At 46.5% G+C, this 12,038-nt stretch overlaps 1 protein-coding gene across 1 annotated transcript in view; it reads right to left on the bottom strand.

Annotated features, from left to right (window-relative positions):
• The window catches only part of LOC115146334 (AT-rich interactive domain-containing protein 1B-like), a 378,630-nt gene that overhangs the window by 341,496 nt on the left and 25,096 nt on the right, over nucleotides 1-12,038 (bottom strand). The window contains exon 2 of the mRNA XM_065004267.1: nucleotides 30-224. Coding sequence (XP_064860339.1) covers nucleotides 30-224 — 195 coding nt within the window. The remainder of the gene's footprint in view (nucleotides 1-29; nucleotides 225-12,038) is intronic.

The raw sequence follows: 12,038 nt of genomic DNA, 5'->3' as shown, positions 1-12,038 counted from the left end.
TCTTCCTCATGTGGACATAGTGTACATACCTGCTGTTGAGGGTACTGCATCCCGCCAATGCCCACCTGGCCCCTCCCCTGCAACCCCATTGGGTATCGGTGTGGAGTGGGCGATCCGTATGGCTGGTTGGGATAGGGCCCACCCTGCTGCTGCTGAGAGTAGGGGTTGTTGCCCATCCCATAGAGCTGGGAGCGCTTCATAGCCATGAAGTCCTTAGAGGCCACCTGGACACAATGCAAGAGGACAGAGAAAAGACGGTTTGTGAAATGTTTTACAACAACTCTTTTTGAAAGTCTATTCATTCCATATGCAGTTCAGAGCACACCAAAATAAAGAATTTATTGTCACATTTCTGCAGGGGGTTGATGCCCCCAGACTCCCATAAAAATGGTTCTCCCAGGTGAATTTACATTCCCGCTAAATTGACTACACAGGTATATAACAGTAATATGATAAATACGCTTCTTCTGTTACACAGTAAACTGAACCTGAAAAGAGAGATGCCAGGAGAAATCTTTTCCTTTCAAGTATTTCACATTTACAGGTTCTTTTCTGGGTCCCGGTGTGTTGACTGGAAAATCGTAGCCTAGATGTCAGGCTAATGTTAATCTGTCACCCGTATGGTGGATTTGTGAGCAGGGCAGATTATGTGAAGCGTGATGTCTCCCCTTTTCTCCTCTCCTATCCAGTGTGGTGGATTATGGATGATTTATGACATTTGTTCCCTCTGTCTCAGTCAGACATGGGGGGGGCTCTGTGTGGCTCATCTTTGCCTCCCTAAACAATAGCTCCACATCCCTACTCAATAACGCCTGAGTCAACCCTGCTGGGAACAGCAGAATGGCCTACTGCACAGTACTGTATACAATGCCTGGCTGGCTGGCTGGCTGGCTGGCTGCTAGAGCTAATCAATGGACAATGTCCAGGAGATACAGTTGAAGTCACAAGTTTACATACACTTAACCAATCCACAAATTTCTTGTTAACAAACTATAGTTTTGGCAAGTCGGTTAGATCATCAACTTTATGCATGACACAAGTAATTTTTCCAACAATTGTTTACAGACAGATTACTTTACTTTCACATGATTTCACTACGCTACAGTCACAAGACGCAGGCCTCCTAACTGTCCCTAGAATTTCTAAGCAAACAGCTGGAGGCAGGGCTTTCTCCTATAGAGCCCCATTTTTATGGAATGGTCTGCCTACCCATGTGACAGACGCAGACTCAGTCTCAACCTTTAAGTCTTTATTGAAGACTCATCTCTTCAGTGGGTCCTATGATTGAGTGTAGTCTGGCCCAGGAGTGTGAAGGTGAACGGAAAGGCTCTGGAGCAACGAACCGCCCTTGCTGTCTCTGCCTGGCCGGTTCCCCTCTCTCCACTGGAATTCTCTGCCTCTAACCCTATTACAGGGGCTGAGTCACTGGCTTACTGGTGCTCTTCCATGCCGTTCCTAGGAGGGGTGCGCCACTTGAGTGGGTTGAGTCACTGACGTGATCTTTTTGTCTGGGTTGGCACCCCCCTTGGGTTGTGCCGTGGCTGAGATCTTTGTGGGCTATACTCAGCCTTGTCTCAGGATGGTAAGTTGGCGGTTGAAGATATCCCTCTAGAGCTGTGGGGGCTGTGCTTTGGCAAAGTGGGTGGGGTTACATCCTGCCTGTTTGGCCCTGTCCGGGGGTATCGTCGAACGGGGCCACAGTGTCTCCCGACCCCTCCTGTCTCAGCCTCCAGTAATTATGCTGCAGTAGTTTATGTGTCGGGGGGCTAGGTTCAATCTGTTATATCTATATAAAAGCCAACTGACATTTACTCCTGAGGTGCTGACCTGTTGCACCCTCGACAACCACTGTGATTATTAATATTTGACCCTGCTGGTCATATATGAACATTTGAACATCTTGGCCATGTTCTGTTATAATCTTCAACCGACACAGTCAGAAGAGGACTGGCCACCCCCTGGTTCCTCTCTAGGTTTCTTCCTAGGTTCTGGCCTTTCTAGGGAGTTTTTCCTAGCCACCGTGCTTCTGCTGTTTGGGGTTTTAGGCTGGGTTTCTGTACAGCACTTTGACATATGAAATCTGATTTGACTTCAAATTCACTGTATCACAATTCCAGTGGGTCAGAAGATTACATAGACTAAGTTGACTTTGCCTTTAATCAGCTTGGAAAATTCCAGAAAATGATTTCATGGCCTTAGAAGCTTCTGATAGGCTAATTGACATCATTTGAGGTGTACCTGTGGATGTATTTCAAGGCCTACCTTCAACCTCAGAGCTTCTTTGCTTGACATCATGGGAAAAGCAAAAGAAATCAGCCAAGACCTCAGAAAAAAAATGTAGACCTCCACAAGTCTGGTTCATCCTTGGGAGCAATTTCCAAATGCCTGAAGGTACCACGTACCATCTGTACAAACAATAGCACGCAAGTATAAACACCATGGGACCACGCAGCCATCATACCGCTCAGGAAGGAGCCGCGTTCTGTCTCCTAGAGATTAACGTGTGCAAATCAATCCCAGAACAACATCAAAGGACCTTGTGAAGATGCTGGAGGAAACGGGTACAAAAGTATCTATGTCCACAGTAAAACGAGACCTATATCGACATAACCTGAAAGGCCGCTCAGCAAGGAAGATGCCACTGCTCCAAAACCACCATAAAAAAAGTCAGACTACAGTTTGCAACTGCACATGGGGACAAAGATTGTACTTTTTGGAGAAATGTCCTCTGGTCTGATGAAAGAAAAATAGAACTGTTTGGCCATAATGACCATCGTCATGTTTGGATGAAAAAGGGGGAGGCTTGCAAGCCGATCATCCCAATCATGAAGCACGGGGGTGGCAGCATCATATTGTGGGGATGCTTTTCTACAGGAGGGACTGGTGCACTTCACAAAATAGATGGCCTCATGAGGGAAGATGTATGTTAATTTTCGAGGTGTATGTTAATTTTCGACTTCAACTGTATGTCAAGGAGCAAATCCACCGCATTCATTCAGTTGTGGGAAGTTGTATAACGTTTGTTCAAACACTTTTATGTAGTAAATGCAATTTTTCTATAGAAATAATATTAAAAAACAAAGTCAATATTCTGTGAGCAGGGTTGACGGATGGTCTTTTCTGTAGCCTGTTTGCTCTTAAAATTGTTCCAAATAGCCATGATACAGCTCTGCCAATCACTGAACCAACCACAACCACTGACCACAGACTGATGACCACAACCACTCACTCACTCAATCACCAGTGACTACAATCGGACAAAAAAAAGTGGAAACAAGTGCCATAATGTGGAGCAAAGAGTGATGATACTACAGTATGTGTGTTATGAAGCGGACTCACACACACGCACGCACGCACGCACGCACGCACGCACGCACACACACACACACACACACACACACACACACACACACACACACACACACACACACACACACACACACACACACACACACACACACACACTCACACACACACACACACACACACACACACACACACACACACACACACACACACACACACACACACACACACACACACACTCACACACACACACACACACACACACACACACACTCACACACACACACACACACACACACACACACACACACACACACACACACACACACACACACACACACACACACACACACACACACACACACACTCACACACACACACACACACACACACACACACACACACACACACACACACACACACACACACACACACACACACACACACACACACACACACACACACACACACACACTCACACACACACACACACACACACACACACACACACACACACACACAAAGTACACCCAAATGCAATAGGTTCAGAGGTTTATACTTTGAAATAATGTTTTTGCAGGAATATCATTATACACACAAGCCCCTTTTAAACTCCATCACTTTAAACCCAAGCACACATACAGCTACTGAAGGGCTGTCACCGACTAAAAAATGTTGGTTGATCGAGAGTCACATTTTTAAACGTGTATTTTTCCAGATATAGACACACCTTATGTTTGAATAAAATCAACTATGTGTAGGCTACTGAGCTTTTCTGATGCTTTAAGCACTGAAATAATAACATTATACACAGAGTTTAATTTCATTTATAGTACAGTCTTCATATATCAAAATCAATGTCATGTGGTTAATCAAAATTCTATCTAAATGAAAATGATACAAATCTAAAAGTAACTTCTATTGTCATTGCCAATATGTAAAAATAGCCTACATAAAGCCAACAAATAAAAACATTGCAGCCCGAAGGTAGAAAATATCCTGATAAAAATAAATATCCTATAAATCACATTGGCTATGCATGGCCTGTCTGCAAGGAACTTGAAACATTGTATCAACTATTGTATTAGTTTGTGCCAGCTGCAGCTTGTGCTAGCAAACATTGTATAAAATATTGTGGGCCCTCAGTGTCCAGCGCCAGTGAGCTCCGGAGAGACAGACAGACAGACAGACAGACAGACAGACAGACAGCATTAGGCTGTTTAGCAAGGGATAAGAAGTAATCAGGTAGGCCTATTTTATCACCTTTCCACCGAAGCAGAGCCTGCCTAGTAGTAATAGGAAAGGGAGAAAGCTGGAAATATTTTTCACAGGCAACATTGAAGAACTATTGTCATTCTCAATGGATGTAAAAACAGACCTAATTTACTGAGAAGCACCACAGTGATGGTAAGTGAAGACAATCAGAAATAGTATCAGATTCCCAAATGGGAATATTTATAGGACTACATTTATAGGCCTACATTTATAGGCCTACATTTATAGGTCTACATTTATAGGCCTACATTTATAGGCCTACATTTATAGGCCTACATTTATAGGCCTACATTTAAAGGTCTACATTTATAGGCCTACATTTATAGGTCTACATTTATAGGCCTACATTTATAGGCCTACGTTTATAGACCTACATTGATAGGCCTACATTTATAGGTCTACATTTATAGGCCTACGTTTATAGACCTACATTTAAAGGCCTACATTTATAGACCTACATTTATAGACCTACATTGATAGGCCTACATTTGCGCGCAGGCCAGGTATACTACTCTTCCTTCTATATGTGTAACCAGGTGCGTTACCTTTCTCAAGACTGACAGGAGCTCTCCAAACAATGTGTCCACTCCTACAATGACAACGGTAAGACTGTAGTAATAATATATTGACTGGATTAACAGAAATTATGGTAACCAAACAAACATTGTAGATGATAAATAATGGGAATTAACGGTAAATGTATTGTTGGTGATACTGGTGTGCCATCCCAGCCTCCACAATGGATTAGTCCACTCAGACAGACGTGAATCAGACAGGCGTGAATCAGACAGGCGTGTTTCAGACAGGCGTGAATCAGACAGGTGTGAATCAGATAGGCGTGAATCAGACAGGCGTGAATCAGATAGGCGTGAATCAGACAGGTGTCTCCTGTGTAATATGTTGTATTTATTTGCCACGGTTGGACTAAAAAAATCTTGGTCGACCAACGGCCTATTGACCAAACAATTGACCAGTCCACTAAATGGTGTCAGCCCTAGTGTGGTGTTACTGTTTTCTCTCTGCAGCAGGCTGCACTCCCCTCCCTCCCTGCCTAACATTCATATTAATTAGACAGGCCTGTGTGGCTAAAGGGCACCACTCTTCAATCCACAGATCTAGGGCACTCTGCCACTCACTCTGCTGCGATATGGGACACACTCAGGTCGCCCTCCCTCCCTCTCTCGCTCCATCCCTCTCTCCCCTCTCCTCCCTCTATTCCCTCTCTCCCCTCTCTCCCCTCTCCTCCCTCTCTCCCCTCTCCTCCCTCTCCTCCCTCTCTCCCCTCTCTCCCTCTCTCCCCTCTCCTTCCTCTCTCCCTCTCCTCCCTCTCTCCCCTCTCCTCCCTCTCCTCCCTCTCTCCCCTCTCTCCCTCTCCTCCCTCTCTCCCCTCTCTCCCTCTCTCCCCTCTCCTCCCTCTCTCCCTCTCTCCCCTCTCCTCCCTCTCCCCTCTCTCCCCTCTCTCCCCTCTCCTCCCTCTCTCCCCTCTCCTCCCTCTCTCCCCTCTCCTCCCTCTCTCCCCTCTCCTCCCTCTCCTCCCTCTCCTCCCCTCTCCCCTCTCTCCCCTCTCCTCCCTCTCTCCCCTCTCCTCCCTCTCTCCCCTCTCCTCCCTCTCTCCCCTCTCCCCTCTCCTCCACTCTCCTCCCTGGTCTGTCTCAAGTGGAATCCCTTTGCCAATACACTGAGCCCAACTTGAGCAAATCCCCTCATGTCACTGCCAAGTTCAGAATGCCACTGCTAAACTCAGAGCAGGAATAAGTGCTCCCTAGTGTGGGGAAGGAAACACATCATTCAAATGGAAGAATACCTAGTGAGAGCTAAAGTTACAACATCACTGCAGTTAAACCCATGGAGGCTGGCGCAACACACGGAAGATTTTCTAAACTGACTTCAGATTGTTTAAAGTGATTTAAGTGTTACTCCAATATTGTCCTGTAAAGTTCTATTAGATGAGATTTCATCCCAATCTAGGCCTATTTCCGGGGATGAGCCAACTAACTAGTTCATACTACACCAAAAGACTTGATAGCAAATATAAATGTTTTTTTTTTCCTTGGAGAAACAGATGTACTTTTGAAAAGATGAATAATATAAATTGAACCATGTTTTCTCAGAAAGAGGGACAGTAGATAAAACTGTCACAGGGAATAGAGTACAATTTCTTTATTTGTTCCAATGTATTTTCAGTTTTGTTCATCTGGGCATGCCATTCAATTGAGGTGTTAAGAGAATACTAATTCAGTGCTTAGTCTGAAATTCAATTCATGAACTCCCCTGCAGTTTCCAACTCTCGCGAGCTTATTGCAAAACAAAGCTATTAAGAAAGGAACACTAGAAAAATGACAACCGGGTGAAACTGCTTAAATTGCTTTTCAGAGTTCTATTGACTCTGATTTTCTGACTTCAAAATGGTTACAGTCTTTCACTTTAATGTGCAAAGTTGTTAATCAGCAAAAACAAAATAATCCCCACAAAACATAGTGAAATGTGGATTAGGAAACAACAGACTTTACCCATCAAAATCACATAGACATAAAAACAATATTACTTCATTATTATTAATGTGATTCCATTTTGAATGTGGGGACATAAATTGAACTGGTTGCCTCCTATTGGTCTACATGTTGCAGTGAAAACGTGATTGCCTGCATGTGTTCATATGCAGCTCCATCAGAAACTGCTAGTCTTGGAGCTGCTGAAAGCAGTGATAGCCCTGCCAAGCTCACAAACACACACACACGGCTCCAGCCCTACAGCCAGGCCAGGCATTGTGGCCAGTCACTGTGGTCATCACTGTCCTGTCCTCCACACAGATGACCAAATCACCACCTTCCTCCAACAGACTGTCATTACAGTCATTTACTGTCTGTGTCCAGCTCTAGCTTACACCAGCCCCACCTGCTAACATGTTTATCCTGTCTCCTCTCTCCTGTCTCCTCTGACCTCTCTCCTCTGACCTGTCTCCTCTGACCTGTCTCATCTGTACCTGTCTCCTCTCTCCTCTGACCTGTCTCCTCTGACCTGTCTCCTCTGACCTGTCTCATCTGTACCTGTCTCCTCTCTCTTCTCTCCTCTGACCTGTCTCCTCTCTCTTCTCTCCTCTGACCTGTCTCATCTGACCTGTCTCCTCTCTCCTCTGACCTGTCTCCTCTACCTGTTTCCTCTCTCTTCTCTCCTCTGACCTGTCTCCTCTCTCTTCTCTCCCCTGACCTGTCTCTTCTGACCTGTCTCCTCTGACCTGTCTCTTCTCTCTTCTCTCCTCTGACCTGTCTCCTCTGACCTGTCTCCTCTGACCTGTCTGCTCTCTCTTCTCTCCTCTGACCTGTCTCCTCTCTCCTGCCTCCTCTGACCTGTCTCCTCTCTCATGTCTCCTCTGACCTTTCTCCTCTCTCCTCTCCCCTCTGACCTGTCTCCTCTGACCTGTCTCCTCTCTCCTCTCTCCTGTCTCCTCTTTCCTCTGACCTGTCTCCTCTGACCTTTCTCCTCTCTCCTCTTTCCTGTCTCCTCTGACCTGTCTCCTCTTTCCTGTCTCCTCTCTCCTGTCTCCTCTCTCCTGTCGCCTCTGACCTGTCTCCTCTGACCTGTCTCTTCTGACCTGGGTTTGGTCCATGGCTGAGCTGGATCGATGGTCAGAGGGAGAGGAGAGAGGTCTGAGCCCACCCACCTTTTAGCTAGCTGTAGTCGGCTGCTGTGGTCCAGTCCCAAGCCTCACAACATAGTGATTCTGGACACCATTTATTAATTACAATGACCATCATATCGTTCCCCAGCTAACTGCTAGCTGTCTTATCATTATTCCATGTGCAACACTCTTGTGCTAGGACAAGGGGTACTATAAATGTAACACTACGGCTGTGCCTGCGGTACAAAGCCCTGCATTAGCTCCAAACATAGACCGTTTCATACCGAAGAGAACAGGGCGGGAGAGACTGCAGAGGAGGGGAGAGGAGATTGAGCTCCATATTAATGTGTGCGAATTTCCCACTCCTGCTGACTAAGATTAGACATTTAATTTCATGGATGCAAAGACAATACTGATGTCATCAAGAGGAGAGGAGCAGGCACGTTAACTCTTAACTGCCCAGCCACGATGACAGCAAAATACATCATCTGATGGCAAATGGTAAATATGTGCATTCCTTGAAAACAAATCACAAGAGAATACTCTTATCCAGTCTTTTATCAAATCAAATGTTATTTGTCACATGCGCTGAATACAACAGGTGTAGTGAATGCTTACTTACAAGCCCTTAACCAACATTGCAGTTAAGAAAAATACATAAAAAAATAAAGAAATTACAGTAACAAGTCATTAAAGAGCAGCAGTAAAATAGCAATAGCGGGGCTATATACAGGGGAGTACCGGTACAGAGTCAATGTGGAGGCTATATACAGGGGAGTACCGGTACAGAGTCAATGTGGAGGCTATATACAGGGGAGTACCGGTACAGAGTCAATGTGGAGGCTATATACAGGGGAGTACCGGTACAGAGTCAATGTGGAGGCTATATACAGGGGAGTACCGGTACAGAGTCAATGTGGAGGCTATATACAGGGGAGTACCGGTACAGAGTCAATGTGGAGGCTATATACAGGGGAGTACCGATACAGTGTCAATGTGGAGGCTATATACAGGGGAGTACCGGTACAGAGTCAATGTGGAGGCTATATACAGGGAGTACCGGTACAGAGTCAATGTGGAGGCTATATACAGGGGAGTACCGGTACAGAGTCAATGTGGAGGCTATATACAGGGGAGTACGGTACAGAGTCAATGTGGAGGCTATATACAGGGGAGTACCGGTACAGAGTCAATGTGGAGGCTATATACAGGGGAGTACCGGTACAGAGTCAATGTGGAGGCTATATACAGGGGAGTACCGGTACAGAGTCAATGTGGAGGCTATATACAGGGGAGTACCGGTACAGAGTCAATGTGGAGGCTATATACAGGGGAGTACCGATACAGTGTCAATGTGGAGGCTATATACAGGGAGTACCGGTACAGAGTCAATGTGGAGGCTATATACAGGGGAGTACGGTACAGAGTCAATGTGGAGGCTATATACAGGGAGTACGGTACAGAGTCAATGTGGAGGCTATATACAGGGGAGTACCGGTACAGAGTCAATGTGGAGGCTATATACAGGGGAGTACCGGTACAGAGTCAATGTGGAGGCTATATACAGGGGAGTACCGGTACAGAGTCAATGTGGAGGCTATATACAGGGGAGTACCGGTACAGAGTCAATGTGGAGGCTATATACAGGGGAGTACCGGTACAGAGTCAATGTGGAGGCTATATACAGGGGGTACCGGTACAGAGTCAATGTGGAGGGTATATACAGGGGGAGTACCGGTACAGAGTCAATGTGGAGGCTATATACAGGGGGTACCGGTACAGAGTCAATGTGGAGGCTATATACAGGGGGTACCGGTACAGAGTCAATGTGGAGGCTATATACAGGAGGTACCGGTACAGAGTCAATGTGGAGGCTATATACAGGGGAGTACCGGTACAGAGTCAATGTGGAGGCTATATACAGGGGTACGGTACAGAGTCAATGTGGAGGCTATATACAGGGGAGTACCGGTACAGAGTCAATGTGGAGGCTATATACAGGAGGTATCGGTACAGAGTCAATGTGGAGGCTATATACAGGGGAGTACCGGTACAGAGTCAATGTGGAGGCTATATACAGGAGGTATCGGTACAGAGTCAATGTGGAGGCTATATACAGGGGAGTACCGGTACAGAGTCAATGTGGAGGCTATATACAGGGGAGTACCGGTACAGAGTCAATGTGGAGGCTATATACAGGGGGTACCAGTACAGAGTCAATGTGGAGGCTATATACAGGGGAGTACCGGTACAGAGTCAATGTGGAGGCTATATACAGGGGTACCGGTACAGAGTCAATGTGGAGGCTATATACAGGGGTACGGTACAGAGTCAATGTGGAGGCTATATACAGGGGAGTACCGGTACAGAGTCAATGTGGAGGCTATATACAGGGGAGTACCGGTACAGAGTCAATGTGGAGGCTATATACAGGGGGTACCGGTACAGAGTCAATGTGGAGGCTATATACAGGGGGTACCGGTACAGAGTCAATGTGGAGGCTATATACAGGGGAGTACCGGTACAGAGTCAATGTGGAGGCTATATACAGGGGAGTACCGGTACAGAGTCAATGTGGAGGCTATATACAGGGGTACCGGTACAGAGTCAATGTGGAGGCTATATACAGAGGGTACCGGTACAGAGTCAATGTGGAGGCTATATACAGGGGAGTACCGGTACAGAGTCAATGTGGAGGCTATATACAGGGGGTACGGTACAGAGTCAATGTGGAGGCTATATACAGGGGTACCGGTACAGAGTCAATGTGGAGGCTATATACAGAGGGTACCGGTACAGAGTCAATGTGGAGGCTATATACAGGGAGTACCGGTACAGAGTCAATGTGGAGGCTATATACAGGGGTACCGGTACAGAGTCAATGTGGAGGCTATATACAGAGGGTACCGGTACAGAGTCAATGTGGAGGCTATATACAGGGGAGTACCGGTACAGAGTCAATGTGGAGGCTATATACAGGGGGTACCGGTACAGAGTCAATGTGGAGGCTATATACAGGGGGTACCGGTACAGAGTCAATGTGGAGGCTATATACAGGGGAGTACCGGTACAGAGTCAATGTGGAGGCTATATACAGGGGTACCGGTACAGAGTCAATGTGGAGGCTATATACAGGGGAGTACCGGTACAGAGTCAATGTGGAGGCTATATACAGGGGAGTACCGGTACAGAGTCAATGTGGAGGCTATATACAGGGGAGTACCGGTACAGAGTCAATGTGGAGGCTATATACAGGGGGTACCGGTACAGAGTCAATGTGGAGGCTATATACAGGGGAGTACCGGTACAGAGTCAATGTGGAGGCTATATACAGGGGGTACCGGTACAGAGTCAATGTGGAGGCTATATACAGGGGGTACCGGTACAGAGTCAATGTGGAGGCTATACAGAGTCAATGTGGAGGCTATATACAGGGGTACCGGTACAGAGTCAATGTGGAGGCTATATACAGGAGGTACCGGTACAGAGTCAATGTGGAGGCTATATACAGGGGGTACCGGTACAGAGTCAATGTGGAGGCTATATACAGGGGGTACCGGTACAGAGTCAATGTGGAGGCTATATACAGGGGAGTACCGGTACAGAGTCAATGTGGAGGCTATATACAGGAGGTACCGGTACAGAGTCAATGTGGAGGCTATATACAGGGGGTACCGGTACAGAGTCAATGTGGAGGCTATATACAGGGGGTACCGGTACAGAGTCAATGTGGAGGCTATATACAGGGAGTACTGGTACAGAGTCAATGTGGAGGCTATATACAGGGGGTACCGGTACAGAGTCAATGTGGAGGCTATATACAGGGGGTATAGGTACA

Source organism: Oncorhynchus nerka, linkage group LG18 (assembly GCF_034236695.1).
Source record: "Oncorhynchus nerka isolate Pitt River linkage group LG18, Oner_Uvic_2.0, whole genome shotgun sequence".
Taxonomy (NCBI): domain Eukaryota; kingdom Metazoa; phylum Chordata; class Actinopteri; order Salmoniformes; family Salmonidae; genus Oncorhynchus; species Oncorhynchus nerka.
Note: the sequence above shows the minus strand (reverse complement) of the source record. Positions and strands in the feature narration are given on the sequence as shown.